The sequence below is a fragment of the Ornithorhynchus anatinus genome, chromosome 3 (genome assembly GCF_004115215.2).
Source record: "Ornithorhynchus anatinus isolate Pmale09 chromosome 3, mOrnAna1.pri.v4, whole genome shotgun sequence".
NCBI classification, from domain to species: domain Eukaryota; kingdom Metazoa; phylum Chordata; class Mammalia; order Monotremata; family Ornithorhynchidae; genus Ornithorhynchus; species Ornithorhynchus anatinus.
Window position 1 is genome coordinate 131,729,590 of NC_041730.1, and position 19,026 is coordinate 131,748,615.

Consider the following 19,026-nt stretch of genomic DNA (forward strand, 5'->3'; position numbering starts at 1 on the left):
AGCCCTGATCATCCATAGACTCTGTGAATTATTCAAAATAAATTCAGAGCTAATATTTCTGAAATCAGCTTCTCCATTCTGGATGGATCAGAATGAGCTTGAAGGGGTTGCCCTTATTTTCATGAAGAAACTATTCTGTGTCCAGGGATCACAGCTCATGGATGACTCCCACAGCTGGACAGCACTGCCCAGTCCTCCCCCGGCTCCCAGCGCCCTCCCCGGGCCGGCACTCACCCGAGCAGATGGCGGTGGCCACGTTGTGGGGCAGGCAGGCAGAAGCCCCCAGTGCGCTCCGTGGGCAGTTCCACAGATGGGGCTCCATCCCCACACAGTGAAAGGCGTCGGTCCAGGCGGGGCCGTCTCCCTCCCCAAAGGATGCTCCACCCACAGTTGTCAGTGCAGCCCTGCAGTCCAGCTGGCGGCAGAGGACGTGGGCGTCCGCCAGCCCCCAGTGGACAGCGCACAGGGGACCCCATGACTCCCCTACCTGCAGCTCTACTCGCCCCTCGCAGCGGCTGCTGCCATTCACCAGCCTGTACTCTGTGGGGGGGGACAATCAATCACATAGATGATAATAATAATAATAATGTTGGTATTTGTTCAGCACTTACTATGTGCAGAGCACTGTTCTAAGCACTGGGGTAGATACAGGGTGATCAGGTTGTCCCACATGAGGCTCACAGTTAATCCCCATTTTACAGATGAGGTAACTGAGGCACAGAGAAGTGAAGTGACTTGCCCACAGTCACAGCGCTGACAAGTGGCAGAGCTGGGATGCGAACCCATGACCTCTGACTCCCAAGCCCGGGCTCTTTCCACTGAGCCAAGCTGCTTCCCCAAGATCCATCAGTAGCATTTACTGAGTGCCTACCGTGCACAGAACACTGTACTAAGCATACAATACAATACAATAGAATCAGACCAGATCCCTCTTCTCTCAGAGCTGACAGAAGTCAGCACAAGGGGCAAGAACAGTAATTGATTATGGTTTGGAGAAAGTAATAGTGTATTTAAGATAGTTACATAAGTTCTGGAGATGCGGTTGGAGGATATAGAGAAATTAGAAATCAATCAAGGAAGGCTTCCTAATAGGACTTCGAAGATGGGGAGAGTAGTGGTCTGCCAAAATTGAAGCAGGAGGAAATTCCAGGCAGGAGGAAGGTTGTGAGGAAGAAGTCAGGGATGGGAGAGATGGGTTAGAGCAATTCACAAGGAGTAAATTGGCTCTAGTCTCAGCCCTCTTTTCCTTTTCTTCCACTCCTCTCTATCCTTCTGCACTGCCCCATTTGCTCTCTTTATTCACCCATCTGCCTGCCTCCACAGCATTTATGTACATATCTGTAATTTATTTGTTTAAATCAATGTCTCTTTGCCCCTCTGGACTATAGGCTTATTGTGGTCAGGGAGTGCATCTGTTATATTGTTATATTGTACCATCCCAAGTACTTAGTACAGTGCTCTGCACATAAGTGCTGAAAAATACATTGGTTGACTGATAGACACAGAGAAGGATTCAGCCAAGAAATATCCCACTCATAGGTAGAAGGAGTTTCCAGAACATGAAATCTTCAACAGAATCCATTTGACAGGCATAAAGCAGCTCCTCTGCTGAAGAAGGCTCCCGTCCACTGCCCCAGGTGAGTGGCAAAGTGAAAAAGATGCTCCATAATCTGCAGCAACACAGCTTCTTCCCCACATTTCAATGCCTGGTGACTTGATACTGCCATCATTTTGCTCAAGCTTTGATCTATCAATCAGTGCTAATTATGGAGCGTTTTCCATGTACAGAGAACTCGCTCACATCCTGCCTCTGGCCTGGAATGCTCTCCCTCCTCATATCCAGCAGACAACGACTCTCTCCTTCTTCAGAGCTTTATTGAAGGCACATTCATTCACATTCATTCATTCATATTATATTGTACTCTCCCAAGCATTTATTCATTCAATTCAATTCATTCATTCATTCATTCATTCATAGTATTTATTGAGAGCTTACTATGTGCCGAGCACTGTACTAGGCACTTGGAAGGTACAATTCTGCAACAGATAGAGACAATCCCTGCCCAATGATGGGCTCACAGCACATGTCCTCCAAGAAGTCTTCCCTAATTCCTCCTTTCCTCTTCCTCACCGCCTTCTGCATAATCCTGACTTGCTCCCTTTATTCATCCACCCACCTTACCCCAAGCACTTATGTCCTTACCTCTAGTTGAATTGTTTATATTAATGTCTGCCTACCCCTCTAGACTGTAAGCTCCTTGTGGTCAGGGAACGTGTCAGTTTATTGCTATTTTGTACTTTTCTAAGTACTTAGTACAATGCCCTGCACAGAGTAAGTGTTCAATAAATACAATTGAATGAATGAATGAATTGAATTGAATGAATAAATGCTTGGGAGAGTACAATATAACAGAGTTGGTCAACCTGTTCCTTGCCCATTGTGGAGATGATGGAACCTCTTGCTGTGAAAAGTCAGAGGCACAATCCCAGGGCAGCAGGGTAAAGGGAACCAGAAGCATCCAGGGACAAAGCAATTACCTTGAAGAATCACGTTCCCCTGGGGAAGAGACCCAGACACTCAAACACCCCCCCGTACTGGGTCTGGGGGACTCACCTGAGCAGCGGACGGCGGCGGCCCGGCTGTGGGAGCAGAGCTCCGTCCGCACAGGCCCACGGGGACAGTGGAACAGGAGAGACTCGTTCCCTCGGCAGCGGAAGGTTTCCTGGGTCCACAGTGGGCCCGAACCCTGGCCGAAGTGAGCACCCCCAGGCATGGACACGGAAGCTCCACAGCGCAGCTCCCGGCAGACCACGTGGGCCGTGGCCAAGTTCAGGTCCGAATGGCAGACCGTGCCCCACTCCAGGCCCCGCCACACCTCCAGGCGCCCTGCATACGGGTGTTTGCCGCCCACCAGGCGCACCTCCCTGTGCCCTGCCAAAGTAAGCAGACACAGTAACTAGCTCAGCCCCCATTTGCCCATAGAGCCACCCCGGCCCTCAGCATTTACACTAGGCCTCCCTGCCAGCCTGGTCGTACTGAAACAAGCAGACCCAAAATGGCTTTAGGACCCACACTTAGAGCAAACCCTGGTCCTCCTCATTCAGAGTGAGAAACAGTCTTTTCTCCTAGGAACACCTAATACTTGGGGCTTCCAATCTCCTCTTCAACCAGGAAACTATTACCTCAGAGTCATAGCAGTAATATAAATGTTAAGTACAACAAACAGGCCCACTCTCCGGCGGGGGACTTCAAAGACCTCACTCTACTCCATTCACTCATTTCCTGCCTAGCTAATGAAAACCAGACCGTTTCAGTCAGAGCTCACTGAAGGCAGCGATTGTGTCTACTTATTCCTTTCGACTCTCCCAAGAGTCTAGTAGACTGCTGTGCACAGAGAAGCATCATGGCCTAGTGAAAAAAAACATGGAACGGAAGCCAGAGGACCTAGATTCTAATCCAGGCTCCTCTGTTTGTCTGATGAGTGCCCTTGGGCAAGACACTTTGCTTTTCTGTGTCTCAGTTAACTCATCTTCACAATTTTGGTTGAATAGTCCTCCCTTTGATTTAGACTGTGAGCCCAGTGTGGGTCAGGGACTGGGTTCAACTTGACTATCTTGTATCTACCCACTACTTAGAACAGTCCATGATACAAAGTAGGTGTTTAACAATAACAGAAAAAAAAATACAGAAAGTGTTCACTAAATACCATTATTGAAATTAAGGAGGCTTGGTGGGGTGGGGGGGTGGAGCAAGTGGGCATGAGGATTGGGGAAAGGGTGGGAAAAAAGAGGATAGTAAATGTGAATAAATGAAAATGTTCTTGTGATTAACAGGTAGGGATGTTTAATGGGGCTGTGACATAAAAAGAGTTGAGCATGAAGCAGCGTGGCTTAAAGGAAGGAGCACGGGTGAGGGAGTCAGAAGACGTGGGTTCTAATCCCAGCTCTGCCACTTGTTTGCTCTATGACCTTGGGCAAGCCACTTGCTACTCTGTGCCTCAGTTACCTCATTTGTGAGATGGGGATTAAAACTGTGAGCCCCACGTGGGACAACCCAATTACCTTGCATCTACCCCAGCACTTCAAACAGTGCTTGGCACATAGTAAGTGTTTAATAATAATAATAACAATATTGGTATTTGTTAAGCGCTTACTATGTGCAGAGCACTGTTCTAAGCGCTGGGGTAGACACAGGGGAATCAGGTTGTCCCACGTGGAGCTCACAGTCTTAATCCCCATTTTACAGATGAGGTAACTGAGGCACAGAGAAGTTAAGCGACTTGCCCACAGTCACACAGCTGACAAGTGGCAGAGCCACTTTAACAATACCATTGTTAAATGGTATTAACAATACCATTAAATTAAATACAATTAAATACATTATTAAATTATACATACATTAAATTAAATACAATTCAATGGTTTAACAATACCATTATTATTTGCCCCAAGATATGAAATCCCAAGCAGTGAATTCCCATTCTAGATTGATTAATTGATTTCTCCCTGAACACATGGATGATATCTTCTTCAAGTGGGAAGCCAAGCTCATCTGAACAAATCACTTCAAACTCCGAGTCTAGATTGCAATGACCTAAAATATTTTGTTGATGTAAGCAGTTCAGGACAGTAGGTTCAGTGCCCTGACAGGTCACAGCCCTGGATGTGTTTGCCAAGTCTTCTCTTAGGTGGGAATCCATGGAAGGTTGAAGCGCTGAACCACATCCCAGCTTTCTGCAAATAACAGTGGCCTCTTTGCTCTGAAAGCCACATGTGATCCTCAAATCTTTTGAGGTCACGAGTTGTCCCAGAAACCCAGCACAGGGGCTGTTTCTTTTCGCCAGCATTATTTTCGAATAGAGACTCTCTGCAACAACAAAGACCTGAGATTCAGGGAAAACATTCCACCAAATCAATTTTCAAAGAAAGTCTATCAAAACCTTCATGAGTAATTCCCCATTTTCAGAAACACAAATGTGAATTCAAAAAGTTCTATGCTTTCTTGTATTGGCACCCTGGACCCGGGAGAGGAGAGTCCCCCTAGTGAGACCGTTTTTGAGTTTTAGGGTGCACAGGTATTCCTAGAGGAAATACTCGACCCTTTCCATTTTGAATGGATTGGCATTTTCATTCAGACACCAGCAACATGAGGTTGTAGCTGTATGTTTTCAATTTGTATCAGCCTGCCCCCTCTAGCTCTCCTATGATTTGATGTCTCATCGGGGCAGAAGAATTTGTGTAGAATTTGTGTAGGCTGATGAAGCTTAGGGCTATGCCATATAGGGCTACCCATAATGGAAAAGTCTAAACTGAAGCATCAGACAAAGTCGATTCACCTGTGCTGGGCAGCTAAGAAAGAGTCAAAAGTGGATGGTCAAGTCAAAACGTGCATCAAAGACAATGGCAGACACTCAAGTTTTTACTGCACAGGAGAGGCAATGGTAAACCACTTTCAAATCTTTACCAAGAAAACTCTACAGATACATATACAAAAATGACTTTATGACAGAAGAGGGGGCATTCCACAGAGGGTATGTAGGCAGGGAACGTTTCTGCCAAGTGTGTTGGATTTTCTCTCCTAAGTGCTTAATACAGATCTCTGTGCACAATAGTTCTCAATTAATACTATCAATTGATTAGATCGTTAGCTCTGATGCCTTCAAATTTTATGGCACTCTCTTAAGTGCTCAGAATAGGATTCTTCATAGTATTGTTATGGGACCCTGAAGCTATCTGACAGACCACACTCTCCCCAGCTTCAAAGCCCTACTCAAACCACATCTCCTCCAAGAAGCTTTCCCTGATTGATCTCTCATTTCCCCACTCTGTTCTCTCTTCCTTCAGCATCACCTATGCACTTGGGTGTGTACTTCCTAAGCATTTTGATGGTCACTCCACCTCGACCCTCACAGCACTTAAGTACAAATCCTTGAACTCTATTGTTTCCCCTTTCTATAATTTATTTTATTGTCCGTCTCCCCCACTTGAGTACAAACTCCCTGTGGGCAGAGATCATATCTACTAACGCTAATGTAGTCTTTCAAGTGCTTAGTTCAGAGCTTCGTGCATGGTAAACACTCAGTGAATACTGTTAATTCATTGAGTAGGAATTCAGTAAATTCTGATGATGGAGTTATTAGTACCCACTCTGTCAGTCTACTGATGATGGTGATGATGATGTAGATTTTGCTGACTTGACTGAGCACTCCCTCCTCCAGATTATTTTGTTAAGTAAAACTAGTCTTAAAGCCAATCTCTAATTGAGGCCACTATTTCCACTTTTCCATTCAGAAAACTGACTGCTTATCTCCAACGTTTGTTTCTTTTATATCCTAGCTAATTTCCAAAATTGGTTTACCGTGAAGGTTCCCCTGACTTTATCCACTTAATACAAGCAGCCACTTGAGGGAATAGAGCAGTCAAGGATATTTATATTGAGTGCTTACTGTGTGCAGAAAGCACTGTATTAAGTGTTTGGAGAGTACAATATGATTTGGTTGATAGACAGGATCTCTGCCTTCAAGGAATTTACAATCTAGCAGGGAGGTGTCTGCCCTGGAAATATGAGACCACCACTTTCTTACCTGTACAAATAGCACAATTAAACCAGTCATGCGAACAGTCCTTCCAACTCCATTCTCCTAGATTGCAGTTCCGGAGAGAAGATTCATTGCCTCTACATGAAACTCCATGCAGCCAGGGAACTTCTGAAAAATCTTGCAAATATTGAGTCATCACAGAAATCTTTGGCGCTCCAAAGGCAGTTCCACAGTTTAGCTGTTTATAGACCACGGTCGCTTCTTCTGTACTCCAGGTATGACTGCAGACCAACCCCCATTGATCCTGGTGGTTAACCAGAACGATTCCTGAACAGGGACTTTCAGAAGAATACAGCTTCACTTCTTTCTCAGCACATCCTTCAGAGAGACACGGTCATGACATAAGTCAATCATGTTTACATGGAATGTTGGGCTAAAAAGACTTCCAGATGGGCCCTACTCTTTCCCCTTTCCTCATGGAGAATCCACATGCCAGAATTAAACCATCCCAGGGGAGTAATTGAATTTCTTAGCCTCCATTTGGGCATCTGAGACCAGCCACTGGGGTCAGCAAGCCACAGGACAACACAGTGTTGCATTAGAGGATGGCCCCATCACCCAAACCTCCACCTCAAACATCTTGTGATTTTCAGACTCCCAAATCTCCTTCTGTTTGAAAGTTGGAGTGGGGCCCTAGGGATGACCAGGCAGTAGAGGGCAATTCTTTAGGCAATGGGGATGAGAAGAGGGTGGACTGAATAACCCTCTCGTAGCCTTTCTCCTCCTGAGTGAACAGCGTGAGCAGCCTTCTACTCCAGAGAAGCCACGTGCCGACATTATCATTATGGTAACTACGTTACTTGTTTAACCCTTACTACGTGCCAAGCAATAGGTAGATACAAGATTTTCAGGTTGGACAGAGTCTCTGGCCCACACGGGGCTCAAAACATATGGAGAGTAGGATTTAATTCCTAGAAAAGGAAAGTGAGACACAGAGAAGTGAAGTGGTGTGCTCAAGGTCACACGGCAGACAAGTGTCAAAGGTGGGATTAGAACCCAGGTCCTCTGACTTCCAGGCTCAGGCTGTTTCCACTAGCATATCCTCCTTCCCAAGTGCAAGGTTACAGGCCTGGGAGTCAGGAGACCTACGTTCCAATCTTGACTCGGCCACTTGCCAGCTGTGTGACCTTGGGCAAGTCAATCAGTCAGTCAGCTGGTCATGTTTATTGAGTGCTTACTGTGTGTAGAGCACTGTACTATTTAACAGACACATTCCCTGTCCACAGTGAGCTTACAATCTAGAGGGGGAGACAAGCATTAATATAAATTCATAAAATTACAGATATATATATATACGTGATATGGGGCTGGGATGGGGGATGAATTAAGGGAGCAAGTCAGGGCGATGCAGAAGGGAATGGAAGAAAAGGAAAGAAGGATTTAGTCAGGGAAGGCGTCTTGGAGGAGATGTGCCTTTAACAAGGATTTGAAGTTGGGGAGAGTAATAGTCTATAGGATATGAAGAGGGAGGGCCATCCAGGCCAGGGGCAGTATGTGGGCAAGGGGTTGGCAGTGAGATAGATAAGATCAAGTTACAGTGAGGAGGTTAGCATTGGAGGAGTGAAGGGTGAGGGCTGGGCTGTAATAGAAGAGAAGCCTGGCAAGGTGGGAAGGGCCAATGTGACTGAGTGCTTTAAGGATGATGGTAAGAAGTTTCTGTTTGATGCAGAGGTGGATGGACATCCACTGGAGGTTCTTGAGGACCAGGGAAACATGGCTCGACTGTTTTTGTAGACAAATGATCCTGGCAGCAGAGTGAAGTATGGACTGGAATGGGGAGAGACAGAGGGAAAGGAGGTCAGCAAGGAGGCTGATACCATAATCAAGGTGAGATAGGATAAGTACTTGGACTAGAGGTGCAGCAGTTTGGATGGAGAAACAAAGGGCAGTCTTTAACTATGTTGCAAAGGACTTACCAACAGGATTTAGTGATAAATTGAATATGTGGGTTGAATGAGAGTCAGAGAATTCAAGGATAAACCAAGGTTACAGGATGGTGGGGCCATCTACTCTGATGGAAAAAGTCACAGGGAGGATAGGGTTTGGGTGGGAAGAAAAGGAGTTCTGTTTCAGACATGTTAATTTTGAGGTGATGACGGGACATCCAAGTAGAGATGTCTTGATGGCAAGAGGAAATGTGAGACTGCAGAGAGAGAGAAAGATCAGGGATGGAGATGTAGATTTGACTATCACCTGCCTAGAGGTGGTAGTTGAAACCATGGGAGTGAATAAGTTCTCCAAGGGAGTGGGTATAGATGGAGAAGAGAAGGGGACCCAGAACTGAATCTTGAAGGCTAGCCACAGTTATGGGGTAGGAGACAGAGAAAGAGCCCACGTAAGAGCCTGAGAATGAGTAGCCAGAGAGATAGGAGGAGAACCAGGAGAAGACAGTGGCAGAGAAGACAAGGTTAGATTATGTTTCCAGGAGAGGGGGGTGGTCGACCGTGTCAATGGCAAACTGAGAGGGCCAGAAGGACTAGAATGGAATAGAGCCGTTGATCCGGTAAATAGGAGATCATCTGTGACCTCTGAGGGCTCAGTTTCTGTGGAGTGAAGGGTACAGAAAACAGATTGGAGGGGGTCAAGGAGAGAAAAAAAAATGTTGGTATTTGTTAAGCGCTTACTATGTGCAGAGCACTATTCTAAGTGCTGTGGCAGATACAGGGTAATCAGGTTGTCCCACATGAGGCTCACAGTTAATCCCCATTTTTCAGATGAGGTAACTGAGGCACAGAGAAGTTAAGTGACTTGCCCAAAGTCACACAGCTGACAACGACAGAGCCGGGATTTGAACCCATGACCTCTTTCTGGCTCCCAAGCCCGGGCTCTTTCCACTGAGCCACACTGTTTTGGGTGTAAAGAATTCACTCAAGGAGTCTGGAGAGGAATGGTAAAAGGGAAATAGGGTGATAACTGGAGGGAGCCATGGGTTCAAGGGAGGGTTTTTTAGATAGGGGAGACATGAGCATGTTTGAAGGCAAAAAAGCCACTGAAGAGCAAACAGCTGAAGATGGCACTCAGGGAAGGAAGAAGGTAGGAGGCAAGTGTTTTGATGAGGTATGATGGGATAGGGTTGGATGCACAGGTGGCGGGCATGGATTTTGAGAGAAGGCAGGAAATGTCTTAAGGTACTGCTGGGAAGGATGGGATAGTTGAAGTTGAAGAGGCAGGAGGAAGGAGGAACTGGAGAGGTGCAGGAATGATTTTAAGATGATCGTAGCTGATAGTTTCAATTTTCTCAATAAAGTAGGTAGCCAGGTTATTAGATTCCAGGGATAACAATAATAATAATAATAATAATGTTGGTATTTGTTAAGTGCTTACTATGTGTAGAGCACAGTTGTAAGCCCTGGGGTAGATACAGGGTAATCAGGTTGTCCCACGTGAGGCTCACAGTCTTAATCCCCATTTTACAGATGAGGTAACCGAGGCACAGAGAAGTTAAGTGACTTGCCCACAGTCACACAGCTGACAAGTGGCAGAGCCGGGATTAAAACCCATGACCTCTGACTCCCAAGCCCTGGCTCTTTCCACTGAGCCACACTGCTTCTCTGGGATGGGGGAGGCAGGGGAACAGGAAGCCTGAGGAGGGAGTAAGATGTTTGGAACAACTGGTAAGGGTAAGGGGCATGCACGTCAATAAGGATGGAGAAATAATTTTGCCAGGCAGAGGAGAGGGAAAGAGTTAAAGCACTCGAGGATGAAGTTGAGGTGGACTACTTTGGCCTGATTTGTGAATTTACCCCAGCAGAGATCTGTGGTTTGTATACAGGAGCAAAGGAAGTGGACTGTGGAGGGCTGTGGGTTAGAGGTACAGGCCTGATTAGAGAGAGTTGAGTTCAGTTGAGAGGGCTGTATTGAGAGTAGCACAAGTGCTTTGATAAGGTAATAACTGTTCTTTTCGTGGAGAGGAAAGGATAGATTACAGAGATGCTGTGACCATAGAACTAAGAGGATTTGGTGTTAGATTATGTGGGTTGAAACATAGTCAAGGGCTTAAGGGTTACAGACCCAAGTGGATAGGCAATGCTGAAGTGAGGGCAAATAGGAGAAGTGATGCATTAGGGAAGGCAAATAGTAATTTGCAACTATTAAATCTCTTTTTGTTGTAAAATTTAAGAAAATCCCCATAAACAATTTCCATTTGACACAGTATCACCAAACCTTTGCCTTCAGGTTCATTTAAGGAAGTTTTTAACTAGGTAACACCCTATGGATATACTAAATGAACAATCAATAAATAATCTTCTGTATATATATATATATATATATATATATATATATATATATACATATATATATAGTCACAGAAGATTTTATATATTATATATATATAAATATAAGTAATGTAGGGGGTGAGGTGAATATCAAGTCCTTAAAGGGCCCATATCCACATGCCAGAGTAACTCAGAAGGGAGAGGGAGAAGGGGAAATGAGGATTAGTTCAGAAAGGCTTCTTGGAGCTCAATCAATAAATAAATCATTCGTACTTACTGAGCACTTACCTATGTGCAAATCAATATACTAAATCGTTAGGAGAGTACAGTACAAAAGTGTTCGTAGACATATTCCCTGCCCACAATGAGCTTATTGTCTAGCGGGAGAGACAGGCATCAGTAGAAATAAATAAATTACAGATATGTACATAAATGCTGACGGTGGCGTGATTAAGGCGCAGATCCAAGAGCGAGGGTGACGCAGAAGGAGAGGGAGTAGAAGAAATGAAGGCTTAGATGGGGTGGATCTCTCGGAGGAGATGGGATTTTAATAAGGCTTTGAAGGTGGGGAGAGTGCCGGTCTGTCAGATATGAAGAGGGAGGGAGTTCCAGGCCAGAGGCAGGGCATGGGAAATGGGTTAATGGTGAGAGACACAAAATCGAAGTACAATGAGTAGGTTGGCATTAGAGGAGCAAAGTGGTTGGGCTGGGTAGCAATAGGAAATCGACAAGGTAAATTTCAACCCACACATTCAATCTATAGCTAAATCCTATGGGTTCAACCTGAAAAATATCGCTAAAATTAACAAGTTAACAAATTACAACTAACCCCACTAAGCTTCTGCCTGGCCCGCCCCCCGACCAGCCGCCTACCCCACCATCTCCACCTCCCCACATCCCAAGTTGCTCCTTTCCAAGGATCTCAGTAGGTGAATTGTGGAACGACATGTGGAATCCCTGGCAAAACTAGGGGGAAAACCTCCGAGTTTCCCATCTCCACTAGATCTCCAGAAGTAATTAGCATCCCCCCGGTTTTAGTCCCACAGGCTTGAAACCTCCTCCAACCAAGCCCAGCGGCCTGGTGCCGGTGAAGCAGACACTCACTCACAAGGCCAGCCCAGGTGGCTAGAAGGAGAGGCCCAAGACCAAGAGTGAGGAGAGCTGACATCCTGGGTCCTGTCTTCCGAATCCGCGGGTTCCTGCCCTCAACTCCTCGACCCCAGGTCCTTCTTCAATGAAGCCAGGAAGTGACAAAAGAGCCGGCGGCAAACATATACAGATTCAGCACTTGGTGAAAGCCTAGGGCAGGGGCCCAATTGGAATGACGATTACCTTTTATGAAATTATCAGAGTTTTTATCTGAAACACTCTAAAAACCAGCATCCAATGAGGTTCTCAGCCTTAGCTATCACCATATATGTGTGTGTGTATGTATCTGAGGTGAGACAAGAGCTGAATGTGCCCTTCCGACTGCGGAAACCAAGAGCGTGTGCAAAAGATCGAGGCAACCAGAAGGCAACGAAATTTGTGAATGTCATTTTTTGTATGTGGTATTTGTTAAGCGCTTACTGTATGACAGACATTGTACTATGCAGTGGGGAAGTACAGCTAAACAGGATGGAAAAGGTCCATGTCCCAAGTTTTTATGCCCATTTTACAGATGAGTTAATGGGACACAGAAAAGCAAAGCTACTTGCCCAAGGTTACACAGAAGACAAGTGGTGGAGCCAAGTTGTGAACTCAGGTCTTCACGACTCCCAGGCCCATACTCTATCCACTAGACCACGCTGCTTCTCTGAGATCTGCAGACATTACTCAGTAAATAATAATAATAATAATGGTATTTATTAAGTCCTTACAGTGGTGAGCCCACAACAAGCTGCCCTTTTAGTGAGTGTTTGTGGCCCCGTGAACAGCAAGGGAGAGACTTTGTGAAGGCAGGGGTGACCTCTACCTGAGACAGGTGACTGCGGGCCTGTGAAGGGTGGAGCATGGAGGAAGGAGGGGCTTTCTCTCCCTGTTCTACCCAGTAAGGGGCCTGGCTCAATCAGTGACTGCCACATGGGGCCACAGCTTCCAGCCCCAGGCAGATAGAAGGTGATTGCTTTGAAGCAGGCATTCTCTTGCAGGAGACACAGAGAGAAGCACCTGCATCAGGCGAGCAGTACTCGAAAGCAGAAAGAAGAAGCATGGGCAGAATGGGCTCCTTTGACTACAAGGTGCTATTGGACCCTTGGTGAAGTGGAGTGTATTGGGCCCTTGGTGGAGTGGAGTGAGTGAGCTAGTCTGTATGGTGTGCCCGCTGGTGAAACTAAGTAAAAAACTTTCCATGGTAACCTTGGTGATCAGAGCTGGGCTTTGACTTCTACTATATGTCACCAAGGCTCCTCCCATCCAGGAAGGTCCTGGCAGGAATGAAAAGGGGGCTCACGACACACAATATGTGCCAAACACTGTTCTAAGCATTGGGGTAGATACAAGGTAATCAGGTTGTCCCACGTGGGGCTCACAGTCTTAATCTCTATTTTACAGGTGGAGTAACTGAGGTACAAAGAAGTTAAGTGACTTACCCAAGGTCACACAGCGGACAAGTGGCGGATCAGGATTAGAACCCACGTCCTCTGACTCCCAAGCCCCTGTTCTTGCCACTAGGCCGTGCTGCTTCTCTCCACTAGGCCACACTTCTTCTAGCTCACCAGTGGCTCAGAAAATGTGACCTTAGAGATGTTTTATCATGGATGACAAATAATGATATTATCATTATCAATAATTATCATTAATTATCAACATAAAGTCATTATTTACTCATTAATTATTATTACTCTTACTGTTATCATTATTATGGTATATATTAAGGACTTGTTATATGACAAGCACTGTGGTAAGCACTGGGGTAGATTTATCATGGTTGGCAAATGATAACATTATTGTTATTGATAATTGTCACAATAACTTTACTTATTAATCATTATTATCACTGTCATCCATTACTATATTACCATTTAAGGGCTTACTGAGTGACAAGCACTGTGCTAAGCACTGTAGTTGGTACAAGACAATCAAATCAGGTACAGTTCCTGTCCCACAGGGGACTCATGGTCTAGGAGGGAGAGTGAGCAAATATTGACTCCCCATTTTACATATGAGGAAACTGAATCTTAGACCAGTTAAAGCCTTGTCTAAAGTCTCCCAGCAGGCAGGTAGCAGGACCAGGACTAGAAGCCAATCTCTTGACTCCCAGTTCTGCACTCTTTCCATTAGGTCACTCTACAGTCCTCTAAATCCTCCTAGAATGTGTTATTGAATCCCAAGGAACAGGAACCAGATTTTATTATACTACTGGTCCATAAGCTCCTTGTGGGCAGGGATCACGTCTATAGACCATGTTTCCCCACTCCTCAAGAATCTCTGCTTTGTCCATCCACCTCCACATGAACAGAAATTCCTTACCATTGGCTTTAAAGCATTCAATTGCCTTGTCCTCTCCCATCTCACCTTTTAGATTTTCTACTACAACTACTACAGCTGCTGTCCTGGAATACCCTACTTCTTCATATCGCACATCTCCTTGAAGAGGCTTTCCCATACTAATCCCTCATTTCCTCTTTTACTGACTGCTGCGTTGTTCTTTTTTATGAATTTGTACCCTTTATTCACTCCACCCTCAGCCTCACAGCACATATGTACATATCCATAATTCATGTATTAATATTATTGCCTGTCTCCCCCTCTAGACTGTAAGATCCCTGTCGGTAAATCAATTGGTAGGCATATTCCCAACCCACAAGGAGCTTACAGAGTAGAGGGAGAAACAGACGGTAAAATAAATTATAGGTGCATACATATGTGTTGTGAGGCTGAGGGTGGGGTGAATTAAAGTTTAAAATCCAAGTGAGAATAAGAGGGAGAGAGAATAGGAAAAATAAGGGAAGGCTCCTTGAAGGAAATAGGATTTTAATAAGACTTTGAAGGTAGGAAGAATGATGGTTGGTCAATTGTGAAGGGGGAAAGAGTTCCATGCCAGAGGCAGGATGTGGATGAAGGTTGGGCAGGAGATAGATGAGTTTGAGGTAAAGTGAGTGGTTCGGCATTAGAGGAGAAGCATGAGCTTGCTGGGTTGCAGTGGTAGTAATATGCAGTAATAGAATGTCTGTAAGCTATCTCCTATGCCCCGGTCACAAGAGTTTCATAGCGCTTTTCAGAAAGGCTGGTAACCCAGGTCAAGTCAAATAGCCACTGGAGCAGTATTCTCATCTACCTCCTCTGCACCTGCCTATCTCCATATCATAAAAAGACAAGGCTAGAATAGCATCGATTAGAGCTTCCTTTCTATCCTTGCCATCTCCTCTCTGCTTGCCCCAAAGGATTTTGTTCTGTCTAAAACTATAGTCCCTTCTAACCTGGAGGAGAGAGTCACTGGAGAATAAAAAGAAAAGCTTGAGATGTGAATAGTTAACACCTTCCTGGGTGGGAAGGAGAGTGTGAAGCCACTGAACTGAACCTTTTCCTTGGCAATGGGAAGCCAGGGAAAGAGGGAAAAGAAGGAAAGAAGAGAAAGGAGAAAATCTCCTCTTTTCTCCCTCTACATTCTCAGCAGTCCCGGTGATTCTATCTATTGAGCAGGAACAGTTTCCCAAAGGAGGATTCCTACCACAGTTTGTTTTCATTTAATAACATTCTCATTTTATCATTCAACCCACCCACTAAGGGTATTCAATAGTATTTATAGTATTTATTGAGCGCTTACTATGTGCAGAGCACTGTACTAAGCGCTTGGGATGAACAAGTCGGCAACAGATAGAGACAGTCCCTGCCGTTTGACAGGCTTACAGTCTAATCGGGGGAGACGGACAGACAAGAACAATGGCACTAAACAGCGTCAAGGGGAAGAACATCTCGTAAAAACAATGGCAAATAAATAGAATCAAGGCGATGTACAATTCATTAACAAAATAAATAGGGTAACGAAAATATATACAGTTGAGCGGACGAGTACAGTGCTGTGGGGATGGGAAGGGAGAGGTGGAGGAGCAGAGGGAAAAGGGGAAAATGAGGGTATCTACTGAGCACTTAGTTTGTGTCCACAAGGCTGTTAAAGTCTGAAGGGGGACACTGACATTAAAGTAAATTACATATAGGGGAAATGGCAAAGTATAAGGATAAGTCCAGAATTGAGGAAGGCTGTTGGTTTGAAAGGAATGATTTATTCAATTAGAAATTCGGTTATTTATTTTGATCCCTCTAATGGCAAATGTGTTTATGCCTGTCTTCAGAGAAGAAGTGTGGCTTAGTAGAAAGAACCTGGGCTTGGGAGTCAGAGGACGTGAGTTCTAATCCCAGCTCCTCCACTTGTCTGCTGTGTGACCTTGTGCAGGCACTTCACTTTTCTGTGCCTCAGTTACCTCATCTGTAAAAGGGGATTAAGACTGTGAGCCCCTCGTGGAACAATCTGAAGACATTGTATCTACCCCAGTGCTCAGAACAGTGCTTGGCATTATTAAGTGTTTAACAAATACCATTATTATTATTATTATTATTCCCCTAGGAGAGTGTACACCCTTTGTTTTCAGAGAACATTTCAATTCTACATTGTACTTTCCCAAGTGCTTATTAGTACAGTGCATCACATCTAGTGTACACAAATATAACTGGTATTTCTACCGCTGCAATCACCTAACAGTCTGTCAATTGTATTTATTGAGCACTTAGTGCATGCAGCTATTTTGGCTTCCACGGTTTTAATCTCTGGGGCCGAACTAGAAATTTCACTCAGCCACCCTCTGTGGGAAATGACGTCTAGAGAGTTTTTAGCAGGATTCTGTATCATACATACCTCTGGCTCAGGAGGAGCAAAGCCAGTGAGTTGGGGGATAACTGGTGAAGAGAGTAGACAGGTTTCTAGATTGTTCTCCCCACTCTAGCCTAAAAGCTCACTGTGGCCAGGGAACATGTCTACCAACTCTGTCATATCGTACTTGGGATGGTTCTCTACACACAGTGAGCACTCAACAAATGTGATTGATTGATAGATGTGAATTCAGAAGATAGAGAGCCTCGAAGATGATTGAGTGGAGGATTTATTTGATGCCATGAGACCTGTGGAGACACTGGAGAGTTTTGATCCACTGTTTCTCCCTTGAAGAGGGTTGAGACATATTTTACCGAGGAAGAAAAACAGATTTTTTTCAAAAAATTTATTCATGTGCCAGAAGAAAACATTATAGCAAGAAAAAACTGGACCATAGAAAAGCTTCAGAGCATGCGTAACTGACTGGAATGCTGCCTTCAAATTCGGTCTTGACAGTTAAGACTCTAAGATGCTGAATTCGATATCATCGTAGCCCCTTTCTTCCAATCCTGAGACGGAGCCTCCTTTCAAGGGAAGAAAAGTGCGCTCTGAAAATAGCAACAGAGAAGCACTGCTCTCTCAATCTCCATTTTGTTCACAGACACCCTGTTCCCACGGCAAATATCTCCCTCACTGATTCTGGAAGCAGTGTGGTCTAGTGGATAGAGCATGGGCCTGGGAGTTAGAAGAACCAGGGTTCTAATCCCGGCTCTGCCACTTGTCTGCTGAGTGAGTATGGACAAGTCACTTTGCTTCTCTGAGTCTCCCTTACCTCATCTGTAAAATAAGGATTATTAAGATTGTGAGCCCCAGGTGGGACAGGGACCCTATCAATTCAATTACCTTGTTTCTACCCCAAGGCTTAATACAGAGCTTGGCACATAGTAAGCCTTAAAAAATACCACAATTATTGTTCTTATTATTACAATCCTGTGCCTTGCCAGTAAAGTCTTGCTCAATTTCCGTGGTAAATCCTCTCATCAGGGAAGTGTTTCAAATGAAATGAAAAGCATTCAGAGCCAGGGATTTCTTCTGTTGAGCTTTTGGGAGTGCTCTTCAGCCTGGTCATGATGGAAAAGGGAACTACAATCCACTGGCAGTAGGAGTGCGTGCAGTTGTATTTATTGAGTGACATTTAGGTGCAGTGAACCACACACTAAGCTCTTAATTGTGGACATCATGTCACTGGGCTAGAGATAATGATAATAATAATGATGGTATTTGTTAAGCTCTTCCTATGTGTCAAACACCATTCTAAGTGCTGGGGGGGGATAGAAGGTAATCAGGTTGTCCCACGTGGAGCTCACAGTCTTATTCCCCATTTTATAGATGAGGCAACTGAGGCACAGAGAAGTTAAGTGATTTGCCCAAAGTCACACAGCTGATAAGTGGTGGGTTCGGGATTAGAACCCATGATGACCTCTGACTCCCAAGCCACAAGAGCCTCCCTCTTTTTCCACTGAGCCACGCTGCTTCTTTATTATATAGATGATGATTATAGTAGCAGCTATATATAGATGATTATAGATGATGATTTAGGTGATTATGATTATGATGATTATGATGATTATAGCAGCAGCTGTATCTCTCTTCATATGTGTATACATATCTTATGTATTCATATCTATCTTCATCTACATCTCTGAACCCTATAGACTTTTAGGGAATAAGGCAGAATCAAGCCCTGGGGAAAGAGTGGAGGGAAACCACAGTCTCCAGTGCCTGAGCCTGAATGCTAGAAGTTACCCAGTTTAGGAGTAGGTCTGTGGGAAAGATCATTCTAGATCACTTCAGTATTGGTTGGATGTTGAAGGTAAAGGTCTCTCTCTTAGCTCTTTCCAGGTAAAAATCGGTTCGTGAATTGTTGTGTCCTAACCAAGCTCAGAACATCCAGGCTGCAGAACTGTTTTCTTGAGGCAAATGGCTTTTCTCTTGCTTGCCATTTTGAAAAAGAGGGTCAGCATCTAAAAGTGAATCCACTATTCAACTGACAACTTTAGGCCACAGTGCAGTGGATAGCGCATAGGCCTGGGAGTCAAGAGAAAGTCCTGAGTTCTAATTCTGTCTCCATCTCTTGCCTGCTATGGGACCTTGGGCAAATTGATTCACTTCTCTCTGCCTCAGCTACCGCTTCTGTAAAATTGGCATTGTGACTGTGAGCCCCATATGGGATGAATCCCGTCTCTGCCACTTGTCAGCTGTGTGACTGTGGGCAAGTCACTTAACTTCTCTGTGCCTCAGTTACCTCATCTGTAAAATAGGGATTAACTGTGAGCCTCACGTAGGGCAACCTGATTACCCTGTATCTACCCCAGCACTTAGAACAGTGCTCTGCACATAGTAAGCACTTAACAAGTACCAA

General features: G+C 44.9%; 1 protein-coding gene across 1 annotated transcript in view; it reads right to left on the minus strand.

Moving 5' to 3' along the window:
- Positions 1-19,026, minus strand: part of LOC100090522 (scavenger receptor cysteine-rich domain-containing protein SCART1-like) — a 61,840-nt gene that overhangs the window by 42,507 nt on the left and 307 nt on the right. The window contains 5 exon segments of the mRNA XM_039911332.1: positions 235-540; positions 2,597-2,932; positions 5,337-5,349; positions 6,585-6,641; positions 7,164-7,232. Of these exon segments, the coding sequence (XP_039767266.1) occupies positions 235-540; positions 2,597-2,932; positions 5,337-5,349; positions 6,585-6,641; positions 7,164-7,232 (781 nt within the window).